At 38.2% G+C, this 27,423-nt stretch overlaps 1 protein-coding gene across 1 annotated transcript; it reads right to left on the minus strand.

Moving 5' to 3' along the window:
- On the minus strand, positions 1-27,073 carry LOC141931611 (kinesin-like protein KIF20B; the record flags this gene model as incomplete). The annotated part of the gene is made up of 20 exons (XM_074843961.1): positions 1-251; positions 1,565-1,707; positions 3,186-3,333; positions 4,108-4,185; positions 6,424-6,630; positions 8,159-8,281; positions 10,158-10,313; positions 10,908-11,084; positions 12,133-12,288; positions 13,292-13,428; positions 13,705-13,830; positions 14,861-14,921; positions 15,888-16,026; positions 17,389-18,478; positions 22,266-22,431; positions 24,014-24,133; positions 24,317-24,378; positions 24,970-25,237; positions 26,180-26,330; positions 26,934-27,073. Coding segments are annotated over 20 exons (3,792 nt in total), but the record flags the coding sequence as incomplete, so codon positions are not given.
- Between the last annotated feature and the right edge of the window lie 350 nt (positions 27,074-27,423).

Genomic DNA, 27,423 nt, shown 5'->3' on the forward strand with positions numbered 1-27,423 from the left:
TTCTTGAACAGTATTTCAGCTTTAATGGAACCAGAACCATAAACCATCAGAACAATTCTATACACCTAGATAAAGACTTCGGAGCATGACTAAGTACCTATTACTTCCTATAGACCTGAAACAATACAGCGTAAATATGTCTTAACTAGAAAATACAAACATGCTTTTGCAAGATTATATCGCTGTTTTTGAGCGTAGTTGTCACTTGAAGACTGGCTGATCACTTTCCTTCTCTTTTTTTCTATAAAGATCTGAAAAAGATGATATTTCAAGAGTTACTCAGCATTTCTTCAGGGACAAATGACATGTATTTCTAGACCCACGTAACCAATAACATGTTTTTTCCCAGAAGCTGTTTTCAGAATGAATTTTGCCTGTTATCAGGTCTCCAGAACAGAGACACCATTTTAGTGCATCATAATAAGCAACAAATGCTGGGAACATACAAAATTCCATTTTTTGCTGAAACAAATATCAAAGTCCAAAGAAAACAGTGATCTGAAAGCAGCTCTCACTTCTTATCTCTAATATTCATTTTGTGAAACAGGAAGTGTTCAGAAAACATATTTTTAGCTTAAATTTCTTTAGCTTTCTGAATTTCCCAGAATTCAGTCTTTAACTTTTCCTTTCACTTCCAAGCTCCTTAGCTTCTTTTGCCCTGCATTCCTGTCATTTTCTTCATCCTCCTGTGGACAGCATTTTGCTTACTGCTGCATCTATTCACACTGTTTACAGAAAAGTCAACAGAATAACTCAGTATGGGCAAATGCTCACCAGAGCAAATGAAAAAGGACTGGACAGAATGAAGAGATGTACTTCTAACAGCCAGAGCACGCTCAGCACTTTAGTTACTGACAAAACCATAAAGCTGGATTTCAGAAACAGCCCATCAAGCCCTGGCCTATAAGACGCTCTATAGGCTGGCTTAGACAGGGCAACGCAATTGAAGCACACGCAGAAGGCTATTTAAACTGTGCTTTGAAAAGCATGGGTGTATCCAAATCCTAAAGTAACCCTAATAGCAGCTGGGCAGAAAAGGAATCAGAAATTACCTCAGGTGCTCACTTGCCCTGCAAAGTTCACTGTACACGCAGACCTTTCTCTTCAGTGTTTCAATCAGGCTATTCCAAATCTATGGATTCCTTCATGGTCTCTATTTCTGTTACCCCTTCATGCTACTCTTAAATGAACACAAACTACTGGAAAAACAAATTAAGACTCAACTGCTGTACTAGAGGAAAAAGTAATACTCCACAAGCCCAGCTAAGGCATCTAAGAATCCAAATGTGAAGCATCTCCGTGACTACTGTCGGGGTGATACAGCAAGTCAGCAGTCACCCGCAGAGAAGAGAGGTGAGAAAACAGAGACAATTAAAGTAACACATCGGGAAGAAAAGACCAAAAGGAATGGTCAGGTAGAATCAAGAAATAAGTCAGTACTTTCAAACCTCTTCTGCAGTTTGACTCGATCAGGTTTGTTCTGTCCCCCTGATAGTAGTTTATTTTAAGCCAAGATTACAGAAATAGATTACAGTGGACAGAACACTAACCCGCAATCACTTACCGAAGAATCAGGGACATCTAGAGGGCAAGAACTGTCAGATGAACACAGCTTTCTCTTAGCTCGTTCTGGCTTGAGCTTCTTTCCTTTGGCACTTTCTGGTTCTGCAGACTTGGGAGAGCTTATTGTTGCCATCAGCTTCTTTGCTACAAGAAAAATTTTATCGTAAATCTTACTGGTTTATGAACCTCAAAATTAATGAATAAAGGTTTAATGAATAAAGGTTTATTAAAACCAGTTTAAAAATGAAACAGATGTAGTCTGAAATTGAAACATAAAAATTCAGAAGTGGTATGTATTTGACTACCACAGTCTTCTATATCCAGAAACAGTTTTCTATAGCTTCAAATGCAAAAGCTTAAAGGACACATTTAAATAGCACCCAAAAATCAATTGGGATCAGATTTCACTGGATGCTAAATACAACAGGAATTGAAAACAGGGCTTAACTTCTTTGTACTGACAGAAGCACAAGGCTGAGTCAATTTTCTCTATGTACTTGTATAGTTTTATCAAACTAGTACCAGCTCTGTGAAGAGATGAGTGTGTGCATCTTATGAGCTAGAAGGAAAGAAGAGATCCCAATCAATACTAAGTTATGCAAAAAAGGGAAAAAACACAGGACACAGTAATAAAGGTTACAAATTAGACCTCATTTGCTCAAATTAAGTATTTTCAGGGTGAAATTTTGAGTAGTCTGAATTCGGCTTCCATTGATAATGACATGTTGTCCTCATGGAACCACTCTGACAAATGCGGAAAATTTTAAAAATCCCACTATCTTAATTTTAACTGTCCATGTTGAATAGTGACTGACCTTGTTTTAACCAGCCAAATAATAGTGTCTTTTAGAATTTAACACTGGTGATTCCTTGGGCCCTCTGCTAATTTTAATCTTTTTTAAAAAAACCCCCAGTAACTCAGAAATCATGTCTTACTGTAGGAAAGAATAAAAATATATTCTTCAATGGAAAGTCCTAGCAGTTGATTTTCCCAAGGCTATGCTTAAACTTAATGAAATCCATTAATTGCTTCAGAGCCAGTTTATTGAAGTCTTCCACATATTTTCAGGAGATACCAGCTTTCAGACTCGGTAGAACTAATCTTCCTCTCCCACATACATACTTCAAAAAACATTAATGCAATTTCCACAGAAACAAAGCAGGAGGTGGGGGAGGGATCGCTTAGAGAACAAGGTCAGATCTGGGTTTGAATTCAACTCCTGAGTTTTTTAGATCAGCAGGTCAAGTTTCTGAAATTGCCTGTAACTGTTTTACTGTAAGCAAAACCAAAGTAACTCAGACATTTTGAGCTTAACATTGCTTTTAGGATCAATTTCTATGCACATATTCCACACTGCATCTTTCCGCTCTACCTGGCTCACCTTTCACACTTAACCTAAACTCTAGAACCACGTGGTCCTTGTAATCCAGTCGGCCTCTTCCACTCTGCAAGATTCAGCAGAGCAGGCCCCAGCTCCGACTCCATTATTTCATAAATGAGGAACAACTGGATGCAGCAGATGTGAGCTTTAACAGCACATACATTAACAGATTACAGTAGAAAAAAGCTATTCTACAATACCCAGATAACATGGAATAAGCCTTATTTATTCTGTACAAACCTTTAGAGTGAATAATAATAGGAGAACTTTGGAAAGAATCTCCAATTTTTTGTAGTGTTCCATCTTTATTTTTAGCTGACATTTTCCTTGAAGTAGATCCTTGCTTTCTTAAGGGGTATTCTTTTCTAAACAACTTTGTAGAAGACATCTGTACAGAAATACAAGATCATTGTTTAAGTTGAAAAATTGACTTATCTTCAAGTTTAATTCCATTTTATTTGACTTCAATGGTATTTTCAAGCTGACATTTTGAGCTTTGCTACTGATACCTCTGTTCATTACACTAATGATACTGCCACAGCAAGCAATGTAAACAACCTTATTTTATACCCAAAAGAAAAAAAAATTATCAGAGTTTCACAGAATACATTTAAGGGGATGAGTAATATAGGAAACAAATAGTTTCTTTTAAAAAAATGATTCAAAGTTTTAGAGTATTTCATTAGATCAGCTGCTCTAGTTATAAAACAGAAGGAAAGCGATGGTGAAAATAGATCTTCTGTCCACCCTTTGAGCCTGCCCATGTTACTACTAAGGCCTAAAATCATATTTTTATAATTGTCATGCATATAGATGACACAAACCTTAGTTTTACTTCAAAAGGAATTGCCTATAACATGACACATGCTAAGAGTATGTTCAAACTAGTCTTCATAGCTACTCAGCATGCAACATCCTTCCCTGTGAATCCCTGTACGCTGCAGCCAGTACACGTTCTGGGCAAATACAGACTGACTGTCCTTGGTTAGCTTAGAAAGTTTAGTAGGAAGACAATGTAAGTGTTTAAGAATCCTATTAAAATACATAGATAAGGATAAGATACTGCTGCATAGGAATGTTTGCTCCTTTCACAGGTCCAGCTTTACAGAAAAGGTGGACCTGTGAAAGGAGAAACTAACTTCAAAATTGAACAAAACCAAACTATTTTCTTGTTGCTTGTAGAAGGTGAATTAGTCATAGCAGGTTTTGCATTTTTCTTGTTCTCACTTTTCACAAAATCCTAAGAAAATAAATATGACAAATTTTAACTAGGATTCTTCTGGAAAGAACAACAATTATCTGTATTAGAGAAGCAGCCACTGTTTAAATGCTAGGACTAACAGTAGGGAGGCATTGGCTAATACTGGATAGAGGTAACTCTTCAAATGTGAATGAAACGCTCAACAAACTTGTGGAAGGGAACTAGAAATGCCTGTGGTCAAACCATTCTGACATTTACTATTTTCTTCTCTCCATTATTTCCTATGCTTTTGTCTTTAAGAGATTTGACAAGCCAACACACAAATTGAAATTAATAAATCTAAGTGTAAATTCAGATTGATGGTGACAAGTATGAAAACCAGGTTGGTAGCACAGTGCCATTGCTAAGCTGTCTTGTAATGACATCTTCTATCTTGTGGAGTGGTGCCAAGAGAGTTCAGATAACCAACAGCCATACCAACTGGTAACAGCATCAGAACACGGAAAGAGGATTTTGTTCTTTAATTAGAAGGGAGTCTCTGCAAAAGATTTGGTTTTGTTTGTTTCTAAAAAACAAAGGGGTTTTTGTTTTATTTTTTAAAAACTTTGACATGAGCAGTATGTGGTTATTTTAGCACTACAGGTTTCCCCTCAGTCCTTAGTTTTAGTTTTAACAATGCTTTTCAGTTTTAGGAAATTTAAAAACCAAATTGTGTCTTCAGTAGACTTGTAACAGTTAAAGTTACTGAATCATTTTATAATCTATTTCTGTTTGGCATATGTAACATGAAGATAAATATTTAAGATAACATTCAGGTGAATAAAACAGCAATAAGATACTTTTAAAATTAGTTCCATGTTATTGAAAAATTACTTAGCTAAATGTTATCCCATTGGGGTATGAACATCTACACTATGAGAGGATTTATAAATGGATCAGTAAAAGAGTCTTCTCAAACCATGGGTGACTACGTTAGATGAAATATATCCATCTGTAGATAACGTTCAGTACTTTTTCAGTGCCTTCAGAAGGATGATTATTTTTACACTGACTTTTCCAGCAGCCTAAGAGAATACTGCTCTCAAAGAAAATTGGTTCAAGACATAGGAAATTTAAATCAACTCTGGACATTATTCCAGACTGAAGTGTTCAATTCCAGATGAATTAACTTACACAGCTTTTAACAGCTACTTTTGCAATCCAAGTTTAACAAAATGAGTTTACTGAAGTACTGTTGAACACTAATCACTGAAGTGACCATTTCCCTTAACTATTTTACTAAGAGATTTAAAAAACATCACTTGAGAACACTTGAAGGAGAATGCTAGAAAAGCATCAGACACTTCACTCCCCAGCTGAGACAAACTCACTCAAAATGCAAATGATCCACAGGTCATCTCCCTTATACCCCCCTGTCAGCTGCAGAAGTCCTTAGAAGTACAGAGATTCATAAGCCCCACAAGTAGGATTACAAGTATGTAAGTACCACCACCATGAGGTGTCGGGGTTTCAGAGCCTTTGTAAGTGTCTTGGAGATAGCTGTGTTCGTGCTAGTGCTGGTAAAAGGCAGAGGAAAGAAACGTGCAGTTCAAGGAGGAGCAGAGAAGATTTTTACCAGCCTGAACTGCTGTGAAGCCTTAGTCTCGCACGTAAACACCCCAGCACACTAGGAAGGCTGGTGCATGTAACCTAGCATAGCTGAAGGAATTAAAGAGGAATTAAGGTCTGCAGAAAACAGGGAGGTTCAGGTGCTCGTGCAATTAGTTCTGTATATTCCCTCTAAGTACAAAAAGATCAAAGAAAACACAGACTGGACAAAAAGTCAAAGGAAGTGCTCTTGAAACTCTGAAATGCATTGATTAAGCCCAGGGGCTTAACTTGTAACTGCCTATTAGAAGAGATTATAATTGATACCAGTGGTTGCTTAAACCAAAAGAAGCAGTTCTAGTGAACTGGTCTGTAATCCTGCAGATCACAGCCAGAGACAGAAGCAAATAGTAAGAGCAAGGAGACAGAAATGTAAAAGGTAAAGAGGAAGTACCTATCAGGGACAAGCGTCCGGAGTCTGGATAAATTGAAATCTATGACTTTATTCAACATAGGCCAGAGATCCACCACCGGGCAGGAGGCGGGGCATGGGGGGGAAGAGGTTTAAATATTCTCTCTATGTATCCTTAGGATCTCAGTGAGAATCAAAAGCATAGGATTTTAACAAATGATCAGAGTAATAAATTGAAAAAGTGCACAACATATTTTGTCAGTTGGTCTAGGTCATACCTCATCCATCTCTTCACTCTTCCTTTTCTTTCTTGGCTTGAGCATTTTAACTGGAACTGGTAAGGTGCTGCTGCCCTGGTGCTTCACCTCCATCTTACTGGGTTGCAGAGCTGTGAACTGCATTTCCATCTCTGGTTTTGGGAACTGACTAGTATTTCCATTTTCTGTGGACACTTCTGAAGAGTGAAGGACAATTGCTGAATGGTCCTGCAAATACATGGAAATTTTAAGAACACAAGTTTTAAAATAACTGAGTTAAAAACCCCATAATACATATCCTTCCCCAGTGGATTGCAAAGTAAGCATTCTATTTTCCAGCTGTTCACTTTCAGAACACTCCTAATTGAAGGAATCTACTTCAACCATAGCAGAGTTTAACGCTTACTTTCTAAATCTTTGTTACATTTAAAAAAATTAACGTTTCTATCCACAACCACAGAACTTGAACTCAGCCTGATACTTTGTTTCCAAGTCATTTTGCTCAAGGGCAGAGACAGTCACAGTTTTCACAAGTAGCAGTAGAAGAATTGACACAACTTTCATCTGAACTCTGCTGCTCCTTAGGAGCTAGGCAGTAGTGGGAGCTTTTGAGAGAAAAGTATAACCTTTCTCTAGCCTATCTTTAAGGAACTCTCCCTTCCCCTTCTACACCAGAGAAGCTGTGTAAGTAACAAGGTCCAACTAGCAAGCTACAAGCCAAATTCAACCTATGAGAGACTTCTACAGCACCACCTCTTCTCTGGAGGAAGAGCAGGCATTAAGGCAGCCCCTGCCCACAAGCTGAAAACCTTGTCTTGTACCTGCTCACAGCCAAACCGCACAGACTGCACAGGGAGGGGGGGACGGAAAAGTCAGTGCGCACAATTCTTCTTCCTCAGCAGCACTTACCTTCCACCATCCACCCAACCTGTTTTTCTTAGCAAAACCAGCAAGTGAGAGCTGTGGTCTTCCCAGCTCCTGCATCTCTGTGGCAGCAGTTCAGCTGCTGGCTAACATACAGGAATGGATTCAGCAGCGGTTTGAATGAAACCTGAAAGACAGGCTGCTGGGGTGGCTGGTGCTTAGAAATTGCAGGTGGCTGCGACTACTGCTGCTGGTGGGGTCCCAAACAGAGCAGCTGCTGTGGCTTCTTGAAGGGCACCTTCCTCCTCTCAAAAAGGAAAATGATCAAAGCTCACGGAAAGCCCAAAGATAGTCACATTCTTCAACAGGCTCTGCTGGGATTCTGAGTGGGAATACGAGCACCACTGCATTCCCAAGAATGGAGATGGCTAACACAAACATTTTTCTTTGTAACTGCTACTTCATGAGAGTTAGCAATTAAAAACTTACATAGGAATGGCTAGTGTCGTTAGCAAACAAAGCTACACACAAGAATCCCGCAGTGGAAGAAAGCAAATCCAATTTGCCCTGCTATTGCTTATCCATTTAAAAGGGTTTATTTTTTTTTTTTCAAGTGACTTATCTAATAACCAGCCACTTCATAAGCATTGATGAGAGGTAGGATTTCGAGAGCATGCAGCTGAAGTCAGATAGAGCTATTCATGTGATTATGTTACACATCTTTCATTTCTACCAAAAGCCACTAAATCAGGTGATCTGATCACCAAGGAAGGTATTTGCAGAATAAAACTTTAGAATTGTTCAGACAGCAGGATACATTTCCTTCCCTATTCTGCATTTAGCAAAACCCATACAACTGCATAAAATTTTTAAATTTCAGTTTTGTACCTACCTCACTTAATGAAGAGGCACTGCCAGGGCATCGAGATAATGAATAATTCCCTTTAACTTCATCATATCTAACTGGAATACTTTGTCCAAGTACAGGATTAGTCCTGCTTTGTTTTTCCATAAACTGTAAATATTTAGAATGAGAAAAGATTATGCTAAACTGTAAACCTCAAAATATTTTGATTTTTCTAAAGCTACAATACACAAGCTCACGTGCAGTCAGCTAATGAACACCTGGGCTGAGAGACAACACAAGCTGAAGGCAGTAACCTCAACTCATGATGCCATCATGAGATGTGCCTGCTGGGTCTCACCAACAGTCTGTCTAGTTCAATATTCTGCCCCAAGAGTAGCAAAGGGAGATGCTATTTAAGGATAATATGTGTGATCCTGGTCACCTTGTCATCTGTCCTCTCCATACTCTCCCAGCATTCTTAGCTGTTGCATTAGAATTGTCAGAGTCTACACCACGGCCTAACCCTCAGAGTATCCATTTAAAAATATATTTATGGATTTCTACTACAAAATTTTTCTAATCCCTGCTGACAGTACCTGTTTCCACCACCTCCAGAAGATTACTAGCTGCTTCATATAGGAATATGTTATTTTAACTGTCTTAAAATTATCTCCTATTAGTTTCATGAAGCGCTGCCCAGTTCTTGCAGGATTTTAGCAAGGACAGTTGTGCCTTCTGTCTACCCATCGCAGCCATGGTTTTGTAAACCTCAGCCCCACAACCCTCTGGTGGCCTTAACCTCTCCTAATCACAGTGCCAGCTTCTTAGCCTCTCCTCACATCGTCTTGATCACCTTAGATTTTCTTCTATCTCCACTCTATCTTCCCTGAGAATTATTTGACTTCCCCCCAAAACTCTACCCCATTCACTTCACACCATAACAGTTTCTCACACGATAATCCTGGTAGTAGCCTCTCCTTATTCATAACATCAAGTACTGTGGCTACTGGCTTGAGGTAAATACTTCAGCACCCACTGTTCACAACAATTCTTCTCTATAACTAATTTTTTAGCAAAAATAACTAATTTTATGGTGCTCTCTTAGCTGCCATTACAAAGCTGTATAAAGCAATAACCATTCTGAGAGCTCCTCTCTACTCCCTCACACATCACAAGCTTTATCTATGCGGCACCAGCTGAACTGACGAAGGAGCAAGAACCTGGCCAGTCTTATTTGGCAGTAGACAGGAGAGAGATTAGAGATGAATTTTATCATTCAGTCCAGTTCTGCCCCAAGAGCAGAATCGCATCTTCTAGCAGCCAGGGGAGGGTCTGCTAGGAAATCCATGTTCAGCTCTATTACTTCATTACTAGTTAGCAATGGAGTCACAGAGCATTAATTCAGTTTAACAGGAAAACTACCTCATTAAATACTGCTCATGTACCACACAAGGGTTTGGTCAGAATCAGAAGGCTCAGTACAGGTGCGAGCCTTTTAATTTTTGTTCAGGAAATATGCAAAGTCGATCTTTTCTTTGTGTAAACTTCAAATATTGTTTTGTTTTTAAGTTAGATGCAAGATAGTGTTCTGTTCTTGTGAACCCCATATGGGCTGGCAGCTCTAATTACAGAACCATCTCTATTACCACACTATAGGTGACATCAGGAAAGTTGTTTGAGCTGAAATCCCCTTAGCACTGACATAACCAGAGATGACATCATAAATATTATGTCTTCAAATCTCTAGAACCTGGATTAGTTAACTAGTTTTTTCCCACAGGCACGTAAGTTTTATAGTGTATAGAGAGGTGGCATTCTATTAACTAAAGTACTTCTTTTTCTGAGGGGGAACTTGAAAGAGGGAGAGAGAAGAATGAACAAGAACTCAGAACTAATTGATATAGTTAAAGTACGAAGAACTACAGTAAGTAACTTCCGGGAGATTCCCCACGTTGCTGAAATATATAGTGAGAAAACAACAAAACAAAGAAGTTATTAACAACATATCATTAGTACATACTTTCTATAAATATAACAAACATACCTCTTTGTTTACAGACTGATCTGTTTTATCTTGTCCTTCAGGTAAAGGTACTTCTGCCAAAGACTGAAGACTTTTATGGTTAACGCCTTGTTTCAATTCCTTTATAAAGTCATCTTTCTCAGCCACCTGTTTTCTTAGTTCTTCTGTATCAGTTTCCTCATCCTAATAAACACAGCAAAAATTGCCACAAATTGCAGGATTGGCAAAAGAAATTAACATGTGCATGAGCATCATTACAATTACTCAGTAGCATCTTAGAATTGCAGGCTCAAACAGCCAGCTGTCCAACAAAAAGCCAACAACTTCATGTATGAGTGGCCTCTATTTAAAGTCACGAAAGGTCATAGAACAGCCTGGGAAGATGTAATGCAAAATTTTTATTTTACTCTACTTATGTAGGGTTATAAAAGTTCACCTCCCATTTGTTCATGAAGTTCTTGGTTCTGTGAAAAAGGCAGCAGATGTGATAGTTGTTTCAGATTTCCAGTCCAATCAAATTGCAATCAAATAATCAAATAGACTTGAGTGTTTATTTGAACTACGAAGTTTTTTGAAACTTCAGTTACTGTTACAAATTCAGTTTCAGAGAAGCACAAAGCTTTTTTTATATTAGCTGCAAACAATTTCAATATGTTTGAAATAGAGCCAAAATGTAGTATTTTGCAGAATTAGTGAATAACAAAAGAAAAACAACAGGAAACAACTACAAAAAAATCCCACAGAAACAAGAGAGAGAGAATGCGAGAGGACCTTTCCTGAATCCTTTACTGCAGCTTGTTTCAGTTCTGCTATTTCTTTATCTTTTTGTACGGTGTTAGAAGCCAAAGTCTTGGGCTGTACTTCCAAAGCTTCTACTAATTGATCTCTTTCTTCACACCACTTTTGAAGATTGCTGGCCTTTTCTACCAGCTGTGCAGCAAGTCTTCCCTGAATAGGGGAAAGATAGGTTAGAATTGAACACCACTTCTACAAACCATCTGAACTGCTCTGACAGCTTAGTTTGGCATAGTCAGTACTATCTTATGGCCTTAGTAGACTTGAGAGCCTATGTAGATCTTAAAAAGCTCACACAGAACTAGTTTCACTACAAATATACAAAAGCAAACCATGCTTCAAATTAGAAGAAACTGTATCTAAATTTATACTCTTTGAGAAGAGAATTTTTGTCAAGAACCACCACTCCTGCTTGCCCACTTTCTGCTTTTATTAGAAAGTCTCAGGCAAGCAAAGTCACAGACAAAGTGAAAGTAGTCCCAAGCTCCTAACACCCCCCTGTACTGATTGCAGGTCCAGAAGGTCATTGCTAACTACTTCTAGATGCAAGTACAGTTTTAGATGGTACAGATTCGTATAATAATTTCATATGCTTAGGAAATTACAACCTTGATACAGTCCAGTGACCAGGCAAGGAATCCACCTTGTTATTAACTATCAGTCACTCTACTTTGAAAGCGATATGGGAGCAAAACCACTAGCATTTTGACCCAGTATTTTTACTGGAAAGATCTAGAAAGAAGCTTTTTTTGTCAACTACTGCTTGCTTCTTCTCTTCCTTCTAAAGCCTCATAGGCTGTCCCCTCCCGCCCCCCCTTTTTTTTTTTCAGAAAAACCAAGCAGCAAATCTTGGTTTTCAAGGTATGTTTTCCCAGCTTCATTAAGTAGCAATTCATTTAAGCATAGGTTACTTATTGGTGTTTTACACACAAGATGAAGTTTGAAGAATTCACAGCAAGGCGGTGCTGGTGACAGGATAGAAAGGAACAGGCACTTTCACTTCCATTAGGTATGATGCTTTTTCATTTTGTGACACTCCTGTTCTTCCCTTTTCACATGGAGAAGATCCCATGTAGGCTTTGCCATGTGATAAATGAGGGGATTTGACAAAGGCCAGCTCCCCTCAAGCGCCCACACTGTTAACACTTGACACGAGATCTGCTCTGTACTAAAGACTCTGCTGAGACCTCCAGTCACTTACAATTTCTGCTTGTTGCTCTACACAACGTTTTCTGTCCTCTGCAAATTTTCTCATTTCTCTGTTGTGATGGCTCTCAGCTTCTTTCACTTGACTTATGAGTCTCATTTTTTCCTCCAGCCAGTTCCTTCTATCAGCTTGATACTTTGCCTCATTCTCCTATTTTAGTGGAACCAGAAATAAAGCCATAGGCAGAGATTAAGCAACACAAAAATCCATATTACCATTAAACACATTACTTTCAAAAAGATAACAGAAATACTAGCACAGTTTTACTCCAGCATATTCCCAAGTGCAAGCATTACATTCTCATTTGTTCTTTTCCATTTAAAAAAATTGTTAGCAGTTTTCAGAACTTATTACTCGGACGGGCATGTCTTCAGGGAACAGACTTTTTTTCCTCTAAAACATGCTCTGGGTAAGTCACAAACACTATTAAAGTTACACCAAAGGTAATGGCAAAAAGACCCTTTTTACTTACAAATTCCCAATCTTTTATATTGCCTTGCAGGACATGTTAGGAAACCTACTTCAAGACTGAAAGGCAAAAAATGCAGCACAATTTGAATGGGAAACAGAGACAATGTGTAACCAGGAATGTTACTTCAATCCACAGCAACTTTGCCTCCTTCTCTACCACAACCAAACCTCTTGTCAGACATTCTCCCACACAAGACAGAAGGCACCTGAAAAGCTGCCTGGGAAAAAAGTCTGCTTTCTAATCCAAGGAGAATGAAGAGGTGAACCCTCAGCCTAACAGGAAGGGCTTACAGGTCACACAGCAAGCACAAGATCTTTAAAGAGTCTGATTTATTTGCCCAAGCAACTGATGGGAAAAAGGTTTGAAACAATCCAGCTCCTGACATCTGTTCAAGACAATTTTAAGAGGAGTCCAGCTAGAGAAGCACCGTCCATGGCAGCACACCACAGCGAAGGGTGCACCCCACTGTGGGGCATCAGCGATGCTGTGTATTACACAGACACCCATCCAGACTTTGCTGCACTGACGCACTGCAGTTTTTAGAGGAGGTTTCCTTCACCAGCACAAGAACTGGCCACATCATGCCCTAGCTCTTGAAGATAGTGACACAAAAATAATTTAGACTCCTAAATGAAAGTTATGGTTTTAAACCTAAGTATGAATTACATCACCATGTTTTACCTTCAGTTGTTTTTGCAGCTTTATTAATTCCTCATTTTCATCTCTGTTTTTTTCCGTGGCGTTGCTCATCTTTTGCTGCCAGTCACTATTGCTCTGGTTATTCAGCTCTCTGTATTTCTGCTTCCATGCTTCCAGTTCTAGTCAGTACACAAAATGAGGTTATATAACACACAGTTTAAATGTATATTTGACCACATTCACATCCTTCTACTGAAGTTACATGGATTTATCAGCTGTGACCACAAAGGGACAACAGAAGCCTTTAACTGTTAGAAGTTTGTTATGTCCTATATACAATTAATGCCTAAATAACACTCAACAAATCAAAACAGAGATTTAAAGCAGCTATATATATATACACAATACATCCAAAACAATTTTGCCTCCCTGTTCCCTTTGCATGGAGAGATTACCCCGAACTAATCTGTTGGTCTCTTCTAATTTGGCTTCAAGCACTTGACCTTGTTTAATCTGAGTCTGTTCTTGTTCTTCTAATGCCATCTGCAGATCTTCAATTAGTTTTTCCTTTGCACACTGTCCTGATTTGGGCCAGGACAGAGTCAGCTTTCCCTGGGCTGAGAGGGAGCACAGCTGGCGGGTGGTCCCAATGCTCACTGGAGTATTTCCCACCGGCGATGCCGTGCCCAGGGGGTACAGCCGGGCCAGGCTCTCTCTGCCGCTGCTGGTTTTGGGTGCAGTCGGGTGCTGCTATGGGGGGGGGGTGTGGTTGCCATGCTTGGTAAGACACTGCTGCATTTTACCCATTTTTTTTGACTCACTATTGTTACTGTTGTTTTCTTGTTATATTTAGTAAATTTCTTTCTTTTTATTCAACCTACGAATTCTCTTCTTTTTGTCCCTCCCCTGTTTCACCGGGGAGGGGGGAGGTGAACGGCTGCCACGTGGCGACTGGCTGCCGGCTGAGCTCAAACCTCAACACACACAGATCTGAAAATAAATTTACAGATGAGCCCCCATCCTAGCTCCCACCATTCTCTCCCAAAGTGCCTTCACCACAAGTAATTTCCCTCATTGCCTGAGATCCAAAGCTCTATTAGAAAGAAATAGAGTATCTCTACAGAACTTTCCAAATCCAGAATTCTGAAGTGATTCCCATCAACTTGATTTAGGTGAGCATGTCAGTGTTAACGTCAGACTAAGGCTGGTATTAGATGAAAAACTAACTATTGTTCAACTGCTGAGTGTTTATCAAACCTGCAGAAACTGTTACGGTGCTAGTTCATGTTTCAGTGTTCGATGTTGTTAACATGGCCAACTAAAGTGAGAAATAAACACCAATATCGAGTAAGTTAACACTGATACAGCAAATCCAGCCTTTCTTTGGGGCTTATGTTTCTTATTCTAAGACTGTTTCTTTGCTTTCAAATATTCCTGCTAATAATGATTCAATAAAAATTAGTTCCTGACTATAACATTTTAGTGTCCAGGTTGGAGTTTCTCAGTATTTTAAAATATAAATATGCAAGACTCTCCAAATTAGTTAACATCACAACTCATTATGTTGCCATTCCACACCCAAAAAATGGCACAATAAGGGCTTTTTCTGACCTTTACATGCTTTCTCATACTGTTTGGAGATTTCTTCCAGCTTCTCATTATTCAGCTGCTCCTAAATATCACATTGAAAGCAAATTAAAGAAAACATGTCAAAAACATGTTGAAAGAAACAAATACACATGCTACATATTAGTAGCTTTTCATTCTGAGCCTCAATAAGTATTAAATATTTAAAGACAGTCAAGAATAAATAAGTTTTTCATATATTGAAAGGAGCATTCAAGCTGTCTAAAAAAGTGTTTAGAAGACATTACTCTAACAAAAGAAAAAAGTGTTTCCTGACACATGATCCCATCCACTCCTTGCTACTTCTCAAAGGATTATACACTGCATGTTGAGTAGGGAAAAGGTCCTGAAATGTCAGGCTGCTGGGAAGACATTAATACTTTTTTAAAGCTTAACTTTCAAGCCCAAACTCTTGCAATAGTCTTCTGGATTTTAAGTTCTTGCGATATCCCATGAGGTTCTAAGAAATCCTAGTGCTTCATAACTAAATACTAACAATCAACATTAGTAAAAGTTATTCCATTTTTTCATTTATTTTCCCCAAACTTAATAGAAAACATCTCAGATTTTAAAAAGTCTCTAGAAGTCTGTGCTTTCCTTTTCCAATTAATCCATCTTTTCCTCCCAGAGATGAGCATTTTCCAAAAGTCTGAATTCTGAGGCTTTGCAGTCAGCACAAACAACAACATACGGCTACTGTTGTTATGAAGATTACAAAGTCCTCCTCCATAACCAGGTTAGCTGACTTTTGACAAGCCTTTTTCAAGTGTATCAATAAAATTTACTCCCCCCCTTCAATATCAGTACTAATCCATGTTTTGACCTCCGGGCTTTAGCTCACAGCTCAATGGCAATGGAACTTTAGACTCACTCTCACTCTAAATGGATCGCTGAACGCAGCCTTGTTATGAACCACTTCTAACAGCTGTGGCTTGAGACTTGTGAAAACAGGTTTTACTAACAGAACCCCAAACACACTTGCAGAAGAAACATTTGGCCTATGGTTACAAACCTCTTTGTGTACTTGCTGAATTTGTTTCTTGGCATCAGAAAGTTTCTCTTTCAAATCTGCATTTTCTTCCTCTTTCCTCTGCAAATCTTTTTTCAAGCTCTGTACAAGGGCAGAGCTCTCAGAAAGATCTTTACGTAGCCTTGTGTTAGAAATGAAGAGACATAAATAACATTAGTGTTACACATCTCAAAGAAACAGCTTTTACACATTAACTCAGGCTCTTTGATGGCTGGTTTTATTCATGAATAGAATCGCAGATCTATCAGCTAAATGACAAGTATTATAATTTTGGATTTCAGCTACTTATTATATGATCCTGAAGTAATAAACCACTCAGATTCACTCTTGAACAGTACAATCTTTTAAAATTCTTGTTTTTAAGCACAGTAGAGTAACCATTTCTACCATTAGGTGTCCTTACACAGTAACAAAAGGGACAAGATTAATATCAATTAAGTATAAACTTGGTATTTACATCCCAGACCTTGTAAGGATCAAAATAAATAAAAATCAAAAGAAAGTAGAAAAACCAATAACATTGTAACAAGTCCTGTTGTTATTAAGTGCTACAAAGTCATTAAGAAGTTTAATGGGTTTATTTTTAAATGGTCATATTTATTTTAAAAAGCTTACAGTAAGTTATCTTGGATTTTTACTTCGCAATTACCTAATAGAAGATATTCTTAAATTCCATAATTAACAATACAAAATAAGGTCTCACAAAAGGAAAACCTTTCAAAGTTTTACAAGCACAGGGTCAGGGATCCCCAGACCCTCATGCTAAATTGTATTTTAGAGTACATGCACGTGCCCACAGATATTGGAACTAAAGAAACCCCAGTCAGAAGGGCTACACAGCATCTTAAAGCCATTTTTACATGATTGCAATTTCCTTGCCACATAGCAAATATAATCTCTCAGATACATTTAATCTCTTATTTCCTAAAGATTTAAAAAGTAGAGGGGGCTGGGGAAGTTCTACTCTCCTACACCCATTATTCCTTCAAGTTCTTACAGTATACTGTGTTCACCTAGAACAGCTATTACCAAAACCAGCTGTTTACTGTTTAATTACTAGGCTTTTTTTTACTTTCTTCTTTTCCTTTTTACCATTCAGTCCTTTCTAAAGAAATCATTGCCTGCTTTTATACAAGTTACAGGATATAACATTAAACTATGCCATTTCCTCCAAGAAGGGTATGTAACATAATACTATTAGAAATCCCCAAATAATTCATCACTTCCTGTTTCCCCCTACAATAGTTCTGCAGGATTTAGATCGATATTTCTGAAAGAATACACAAACAGGTGAGGAAAACAGAGCTAGCAAAATATGCAAATATAGAAATCAAGTAGTGGATTAAAAGTTCTTAAGCAGTTTGGTTAATAAAGTTGACAAACATGCAAATGTGTTATGTCAAAATAAATTGATGTTCACAGAAGGTAGTTTTAACTTGAGTCTATTCTCAAAGGGTTAGGAATTATCTCATTGTTTACTTACAATTCTATAGATTGTATTTGCTCATCCTCATTTTTCTCCCTTTCTTGAAGAGTGTGTTTCATGTTCTCCAAGCTGTTCATCAATTGCACAACTTCCTCCTTTAGATTTGCTTCCTGATCATTTAATTCTTTCAGTTTTTTGTCTGAATTGGCACGTTCCTCTTGCAGAGCTACTGTATTACTTTCCAGATTTAAAATAATAGATTCTTTTTCTTTAAGTACTTCTTCTAACTTTGCTATGCTGTCATCTTTAGCTCTAAAAGCCTCCAAGAGGCATTCAAGCTCTCTTATTTTTCCCTTGGAGCTGGTAACTTCCTCTTCAAACACTGCAATTACTCTGTGATCCTCTGCAGCCTGTTTTCCAAAATCCTGGTTTTTCTTCTGGATGTGCTCTTGTAACTGGTTCATAAGAACTTTTTCATTTGTGGACTGATAATCTTGATTTGCAGTCTCATTTAACTTTATTTTTAGTTGATTATTATAATTCTCAGCATCACCAAGTCCCTTCTTTAAGTCTTCAACTTGTTGAAGTGGTTCTTGAATCTGCTGACTTTTTTGTGAAGAAGCTCTCTCCAGCTCATCTTTCTGAGAGTCTAAGGAATCCTTTAGATCAACTGAATCAATATCCGTAGTGTAAGACTCAAAGTGACATTTATACAACTCATCTACTTTGGACTGCATTGTTTTAATTAGCGGCACTTTATAAATTATATTTTGTTTAGCACCTTCTACTTCATTATTTAGCTGAATCATCTTTTCTTCTTGTTCCCTATTGATAGTTTTCTGTTTGTCCAATTCAGAAACAATCTCCTGATGGTCAGCTCGACACCGCTGAAGTTCTTCACCTAAGCCGGAAGCCCTTTCTTCTGAAGCAGAGAGCTGGAGATTCAAGTTTTTTATTTGCCCACTGAACTCCTTTTTGTTTTTTTCTCTTCTGCACTGTTCTTCAGGTGCAGCTAGCTGACCTTCCAAGGTTTCAGTTCTTTCCCTCAGTGCTAGTATTTCTGCATAGTTCTCAGTATGATTTGCTTTCACATATTCAGTTCTCTTTTGGTCCAGAGAGTCATCTTCCCAACTCTCCTTCATACCTCCTAAAAAACCAAAAAAACCAAACCAACAGTTCAGGATGATTAAAATCAATAGTACAAGTCACTAGCACTGCCAAATAGCAATTACTACACAGAAAATGGTCACCAGCTGAAAGCCACACCCTTATATCACATGGCTTTTCGAAGTCTTGAAGTAAAGCCCCTCGGAACAGTTTAAAATGCAGTAGGTGCCTCTTAGGCTTACAGACGTGGTTTGCAGCAAGAGGTGTTCAGGAGCCTTAAAGAACATTTTGCCACGGCTATATTCCAGCCTTCTGCTCTGCACCACTATAGAAAAATCTAGCTAGTTTTACTAATGTGTAGTAATATCTATGAGCTAGATAATGTTCACAGTTATGTCTAGTTTCCACTTTCACTGGTTCAACAATCCTTTTAATACAGCCAATCCCCCATTTTACATTTAGAAAAGCAATGGCATTGTACACTTCCCTGAGAATTTTCATTCATACTCAATATGCCCTTACTTTAAAAATTAAGCTAAAAATCCAGCACAAGTGTTTTGCTTAGTGTTTGGGACTTTCTTCTCTTTTTTCAGTTGGTTTTTAAACTAGATACAAGGAGAACTACTTATGCCCACACCTAATGTGTTGCATGTAAGGTTCTCCCAGAAAGATCTACAACATTCCATCATGATCCCAAATTTCCATAAATATTTTATTAGCTTAAGACTGTTTTTTCCCTGAAGTAAAATCATAGGCATTTCACCACCTTCAAACCTGACTCCAGCTGTATTTTACACAAGTGTTTTAGAATCCAACTGTGTCCATTTAGTAACATGCAGGTATGTTTTAGTATTAAAATCAAGCCTGACTATCACTACAGGATTAGGCCATCACAGCTCTGTACTCCAAAGTGATACTATAGATTTCTGTGAGTACTGCAACTTCAGTAAGGTAGAGTTTGGCAGTCATCTCCCTTTGGGAGCATTAAGCACATGGGTACATGTGTACTGCATGGAAACATCCTCTGAACAGATCCAACAAGTTTATTATAGAGTCACTAACAAAAAGTCGTACTGAAGCATTAGAAATAGTGGTTTCCATCTCAATTCAGGTTTTGGTTTTTGATTATTTTTAGAGGGATCAAATTCTACAGGACACTTTTTTCCTCCTGCTTTTCTGTACCCTTTCTTTTCTGTTCTAATGAGATGTATCAAGTGTTCCTGCTACGCCAGAGGAAACAGCAGCTTTACTCTGGCTTGTAAAGCCATGCTTCTAAATACTACAAGATTAAAAATTTGGAACTGGGAGATGGTTTTCTCTGAAAGCCTAGTTGTGTGGTCTCAAGAAAACACATCAGACAAAATACTACAAACTCCTAACACTGGACATGAATTTTATATACTTCACTAAAAGGGAGAGGTGCCGAGATGTCTTAAGACATATTTTGCCATCTAAGGTGCCAAGATACAAAAAGTTGCAGAGTTTTGCCCAACAGCTATAGTGAGAAGGGTATGATCATTCATAAGAGGATTTAGAGGTGATTGAGATGCTTTGTACTGACAACCACAATCATGTAGCAAAGCAGGATAAATACTAGTGCAAGAAGATATGTGATATTCTGTGCAGAAGCTTCGTACGTAGGAAGTACTAAGAAAGGAAAAAATCCCATCCCAAAACATGGGAGGCAAGTCCTAGAGAAGAGTACAAAAACCTGAACCTCAAGACAAGATAACCTATCTTCTCACGAAATAAGCTTTGGTCACAGGCCACTAGCATGTCTAAATTCTACAACAAAGCCATCACAATGTACCTGTGCTCATTTTCCTATTGTATCAAGTATGTTTAACAAGAATGGTTAAATGTAAGTATATATAAGTTTCATCATTACGGAGCATCTAACAACTCAGTTTTTAAATTAGATGCCTTATATTCTCAACAGCCACAAATCAAACATATTTAACATGACTGAAGAGCCTGCTCTTCCCAATAAAAAGACAATCTCAGTGCTGTCATTGATTGGCACTGCTAACTAATTTCTTGTTTGAGAAGAGCTATCACTTCTCTATTTTTTTGCTGCTTTAAACAAGTTTCAGTCATGAGATAAGAAACCTATTACTATATAGTATATCGAAGAGTCTACATCAGCTTCAGTTCTCACCCCCTTCCTGTAACATTTATATAGGTGGCACTATCAAATGGTCATGCTAGGATCCAGAATTCATCCCAACCAGAAAAGGTAGAGATAAATCAGAAATGCATCTGGTACAGACAGAAGCTTTTCTTAAGAAAGACTTCAAATGACACGTATTTGAACAAGCCGCACAGACATCAGAAGTGCCCTACTGGATGACACACCATCAGTTGACCTTGACCTAGCCTATTATTTTGCCTCCTTCTGCTGCTGTTGGCAGGCCCAGCCACTTCCCACAAACCTTTTCTGACCTAAGACACCTGGGAATGTTGGAGGAACATGAGACAATCAATCCCTGCCTGACCCTTTCAGTATCTGTGTATGACCCTGTTGGCTGTTAGCTTGTCTAACCACTCCTGGGATCTGAGAATTATCTGTCTCTCTCACCTTCTAGGGCAACAAATACTAGAAGTTCACTACCCATGGCATGAAGTGCTGTGTTCCATAAACTTAAACTGATCTTCTAGATTGAGCATTCCCTTGTTCTTTCACTGCAGTGATGAATGACAGTCCAGCATTCAGTTTATTCACCATCTGTATCCTCAGTTTTCTGTGATCATGTGAACTTGACAAGTCTCCTTTTAACATGTTTTATCCCTCTTTATGGAGATAGATATTTTCTGATCCCTATTTTTAACCTTATTCTCTTTTTCTATCCTATCCTCACCCAAACAATTGCCTGGAAGATCTTCTTACTTGCACCTATTCTGCAGGAAGAAGGCAAGAAAGTGAGGGATACAAAGGGAAGATCTTTCATTCTCCTTTGGCATATGCTTCCCATAGTCCTATGAGAGACTGGAGCCCAGCTCTGTCCTGAAGTCAAGTAAGAGACAGGCAGATCTTACAAACACCATTTTGCACAAGTCAGTCCCATATAGCTCAATCTCACCAAATAATAGACTTTAATGAAATGGATAACATAAGTAGTGGTGTCCTTTTAAGTTTCACCCTCATGCTTGAAGGTCCTCAGCTGTAGCTGGTTTATTCCCCTCATTCTAAAAAGACTGGTAAGCTCACAGATAAAGCAAGGAAAGCAAAAAAGATTGGAAGTGCAAATGTGAGACCTGCACAAAATATGTATCTGTGGACTTAAAATAATTTTACTTGATTCAAGTGAAAAGCTTTTCTCCTTTGCCAGCACTGTCACCTTGCCCAAAGCTGGTGAGTTCACAGCACACATACAGCATGAAACCCCAAGTTTCACAGTCTGTGCTGTAGGACTGAACAATCAGTAACTCACTGACACCTTTGACGCCTGCGTAGGCAATTTTAAAAAACTTGAGTGGGGGATGCTGCTTTCCCAGGAGTCTACCAACAGCAAGTTTAGTCCAAAAACAACTGTTAAGAAATTGATTAAGAACTACAGCGGAGTCTGCAAGAACATTAACAGATGAGAAAAAGCAGCAGAAAGGAGAGTCTAAAAACTAACTTTTATTTTAAGCATTTAGGAGTGAGCAGTATAGTACCTTCTGCAAAAGATGATATTTACATACCAGTTACTTTGATTTACAGTTTAACACAGTAGATTTTCTCCTCACAACATAATGTTTACACTTCACAATTTTTCGCTTCTGTTCTGGAATAGTAAGCAAGTTTTTTTGGAAGGCCCCCTGTTGAGTGATGGTAGAAATTTTACCTTTCTCTGCAGGTGGCTCTTTTTCCACAATAGCCTTACTTTCAGAGCAATGTTTTCTTCCCACTTCCAATACAGTCTCCTCACAATCCTTGAATTGGCTGCTTTCAATCACTTTGTTAGAGTTCTTTTCTGTGAATTTTCTTTTCATGGTAGTTACAGTGTTGTCCTGTGTTAAAATAAGATCAATTACTTTGAAGTTTTACCAAGTGAGCACTTAAAAGCCTTAGTAATCTTTTAGATGCAAATATTTTTACAAATCTATCTGGGTAACCTGTATAAGGGGTTGTCAGAAGAACAAGTCAGTTACAGCTCAGTTACTCAAGCAAAAAGCAGGTACCCCTTCAGACAGTAATAAGCACAATGTTTTGCACTGTACAGAAAGTAGAGCAAGAGACCAGGAAACTACAAATGCAAAACGAGTTTACCACCTGAAGTATCCAGTGTCGAAAGAGTTGAGGAAATTAATGATTTGCTCAAAGGGCCAATGGTCAGCTCTACAAGTTCACAACTTTCTTCTCATAGTTGGTAGAGCTGGGAGTTTTAACCGCCTTCATCAAAGCCACAGATCATTTTTATCATGACAGATGTGATGCAATTTGAAAGCCCAGTCAGTTCTGTCATATGTACTTTATATTTGTATATTTGACTAAGAATGAAGTTTCTTTACTCACAAGATGACACAAGTGCCAAGCCATGCTGGTTGCCAAGGACCAATCACTCATCTAAGTAAATAATTAAAAAAAAAATAATCTGTAGAACAGACCTGAGGTTTGTGGTCACGTTTTAAGTTTCATGCCACAGAGACTCGTCAAAACACTGGACAGAGCTGGAGCCTTTCTCTTGGCAGGAGCAGTGACAGGAAGCAGTCATCACAACTGCCATCACCCTGAGATTCCTGCTACTGAAAAGCTCAGCTGCTCAGAGGCAGAGAGGGAACAGAAGATTAAGTATGGTCAAAGCCTTCAGTTCACATTGGAAGAGAAAAAGGGATCAGATGCTGCCTAAGTTTAATTTAAAATGTTCTCAGAACTACGTTTCAGGTTACTGGGCATCAGGCTCAAAAAACCACCTAACTGCATGTTTTGATTTTTTTCTAACCTGTATCCATGTAGCCCAGCCAGTCTTTTGGCATTCAGCAGCCAGCAGCAGACTAGCCAGCTGCAAGTTTTATTGATCCCATCAAAAGCAGAGATACCCTGGCCATCCACTCTTAGTTCAAACTCTGCTCAATACATTCACATTATTGCTCTCCCTTAAAAAGTTTGTGTGCATGGTGGTAGTAGGTGGAACACACTGATTTTTGTTGCCAATTTACACAATCACTGTCCTTCTCACTTTAACTTCTAACTTCAATTAAATTTGACCTTTTGCTGCAGCAAAACCTCCTTTCCTTCCTCTTCCATTCAGGTAAAAATAAAAAGACAGTGACATAATCCCTCTCTTCCCACTGCTAAAGTCCTCCCAGTTTGAGTGGCTTTTTTTTTTTCTTTAGAGTGGCTCTTCACAGTCTCATTGACAGTCCTCCAATAATAACTCCAGACCGCTGCTTCCAGAAGTCCTATTTTCCACACACACCTCCACACACATTCTGCTGCAACTTTAGTTTCAATGCCAAATTCACCTGCTGCCATTTCAAGAAATTAGCAATTACTTACAGAAAATTTCAATTTTCCAAAATAGTCAAGTCCATTATAAGCACAGATTTAGATTTTTTTTGTAAACAGAAAATTAAGATGTCTAAGACTTACATAGTCTTTCATGTTTTTTTCTAAACAGGATATCAAATCCTGCAGTCTCATGGTAACATGATCTTTTTGCTCCACGATGTCCATTAGTTCTTGAATCCTTTTATTCTGCATATTCATTTTCTTAGAAAAGAAAGTAGTTCAGTCAGTGTTAAATTCTTGAACTATACGATGCATTTAGAAGCAAGATCAGTTAAGCTAAGCTTGATATAAAAAAGCTAGAGATGTACTACAACAGCATTTTAAGCCACTGAAATTTTGTATTAAAGCAAGTAATTCTGCACAACGTTTTTTTGAGAAAGTTACCTCAGTTGGTTCTTTAAGCTGCTCAGCAGACTCATCCGATTTAATCATCTGCATTTCAAAGTCTGTAACAGGAAAAGAAGACTGCATCAAATAAGCAGCCATTACATAGTTTACTCAGGAATCCATTTTTCCAGATCTTCTGGTACTTTAGTAGCTTTTGAATAGACTCATTTATTTTTGTGTTGGCTTCTACTTGCAGGACACATTTCAAAAGTTCAGGTTTTTTTGAACAGAATTGGGCCCTGCAACCCATATAAAATACAGACCACATCAAGAGACTTCTGCTGAAATCGTACTATGAGGTATTGCTACTGTTATCTATGAATGTTCCACAGAATACCTGAAACCACTGCATCAGCAAAATGTAAAGTGCTGGGATCACGATATAACCATGAAATCACGAATAAATAATGTTGATGTGTCACCCTACAATTCAGAAGTCTTCAACTGACAGTTTTAAGTTTTGTCTTAAAAATGAAATAATCAAGGCCTGTGGAATTGTTCAACCTGAACATACACAAAACAATTGATTATCACCTCTATGCATACGATTTGGTTCCAAAATCCTGCTCAACTGGATTTTACAATGCTCAACTACTATTTTACAGTAGTAATTTCTTTTTTCTGTCACATCACACACACATCCAGCTCACCTTTGGGTTTCTGTGTCAGCTGCTCTTCAGTTTTGATTAGTTCATTGGTTTTCTTTGTCAGTTTTTCTTTGGTCTGAGTTAGTTCAGTGGTAGTTTTGCTCAGCTGTTTTTCAAGCCAACCTGTGGCTTCCTGTGGGTCCTCTAGAGACACCACATGTCTGTGTGTTTCTTCTGCCTGCTTTTTGATATCAACGACATCATCCTGCAGAGAATCAGTAACGCCCTCAAGATCAATGCAGGTGCCTGGCCCTATGCCATATTCTTCACTCTGAAAGATAATTTATATCCATTTAGAAATAGCAAATAATTACACAATACCCATTATTTCTACTGAAAATTTGGAAGACCATTATGTCCTCAAACATCTAAGCACAGTTAATTCTGACTTTAAAGCCCTCTTGTGGGTTCACAGGCAATTTAATTGCCAGTTTCTGTCTACCTTCACACAGAAGTCTCCAGCATCAAGTAACAGCTACTTTATTTTTAAAGCATTTAATGGCCCACCATCACACTCCCTTTTATATCACCACAAAAACATCCCCTCCAAATTTAATATAAAAGCTAGCATTTTTACCCAATGAGAACACTGAATGAACACAGCAAGCAAACAGTTTTAGAAGGAATACATCTGAAATTTTCAAATATCAGTAAAAGGTTGGGAGGTCAAATAAGTTTGTGGCAACTTATCAAATTAAGTTGTACTTAAAACATTGACTTTATATCTTTCCTCCTTGTTTTTTAAAAACAAATGGTTCCAAACTCAAAGAACCAGCCTCAACCTAAGAGTTTAGTTATGCTTAAGTGTATATACAATTCTCATTGCTTCAGTTGCAGCCACAATAGCCTTAAGAGGAAAAAAGTCTCTGGGACCACTCCAGTACAGTCCATATACAGGGCCTAAGAATTCAGCTTCAAATACCTTAAATAGGCACTTAATGCAACAGTTTATAGCAAAATTGCAGCTTTTCCCCCAGCTTCTTTGTACACAGTAATTTTCACTTTGTGTTGCAGAAATGCAGAAAACCCCAAAGATTCCTAAATGCATATCTGAGGCACAGCAACTACTCCTATTTAACATGATAAATGTATCTTGCTGAGGACACAGTCACACAGCATGCCATTCCTTGAAACCGTTCTTCTAATTCTTGAGACGTACCATCACCACAACAGGTGGTTAGTGAAAGGGATGTTATCAGGGGGATAAAAATACCAGAGGTCCAGCTTGTTCACTGCAAGGCTGATCCTTTAGTTTATTTTCTTCATCCATGTCTTCAAGATAACCATCTACAAGTTCCTTAAAGATTTCCAGGCGCATGTCAGCATCTTCTTCAAGCCGTTCTCGTTCGTAAGAAAGGCACTTACTATAGTAGGGAAAATAAGTCAGATAAAAGCTAGCTAGCAGGAGCTGCTAACAAGTTATTAGTACAGCTGCCTATAAACAAAGATGGGTTTTTCTTTATTTTGGCCATAATAGAACAATACACAAAATGGTGTTCCTACACCAAAGCAGAAGTGTATTTCCTGCACACACACTCCTGAAGAATGAGGGGGAGACATATATACACAGATTATGGCTGAACAACTTAACTACAAGCATTTTTTCTAAGCTTCTAGAGCCAGAATACCCATCTGAAGTATCACTAAGGCTGCAGTAACCAAAGAATTTGCAAGTGTCACTCTTTCTACAGACATCCTATCAAAGCTCTTCTGTTAGGGAGAGCTCTGCAGGAACACTGCTGACAGATTACACACACCCCCCTCCACCCCCCTCCAAATCAAAGCCTTTCCTACACAGTATTTTTCCTGAACTCATAGTCCAAACAGAAACTGATCTATTAACAGAGGCAGTAAGTCTAGCAGAAGAGTGTGGTCTCTTATAGCCAAGAGACAGATTTAAGAAATAAGTGAATTGAATTTCATTGTTTTTAATCATTAACTTTAAAAACCACTCAAAGCTAACTTACTTGAAATATATTTCCAGCTCAGCAAAATATTGGGCAAATTCCTGCATCACCTCTTCACGAATTTGTAGTTCCAGCAGTAACTTATTCTTCTTTTCAGCAATAAGTTTGTTCTTCAACTCTTCTATGAGACTCAGCAGCATCTAGAATTACCATCAGTATTAAGTTTTTTATAAAGAAATGGTTTCCCAGAAGTGAGATTTTTCTCATTCCTCAAACACTACAACACCACTTTACTCTTCCACCTGACAAAAGCTCTTCCAGTTCTTTTATTAGCTGATTCATAAACAGGAAGATTTATGAGTAGAACAAAAGATCTCTTTGGTACTAACACAGCAATTTATAAGTTTGCACAGAGCAGAAATTTGTAAAGAACATCCATTTTATTACAAGAATTGTTGAAGTTGCTTAAACAGGCTTAAGCTCCACAGAATTTGGCTCTTGTTTTCCAGATGCTCATTTTTGGGGCAATATTAATGAAACTTCCATAAAA

This window comes from Strix aluco, chromosome 18 (genome assembly GCF_031877795.1).
Source record: "Strix aluco isolate bStrAlu1 chromosome 18, bStrAlu1.hap1, whole genome shotgun sequence".
Classification (NCBI taxonomy): domain Eukaryota; kingdom Metazoa; phylum Chordata; class Aves; order Strigiformes; family Strigidae; genus Strix; species Strix aluco.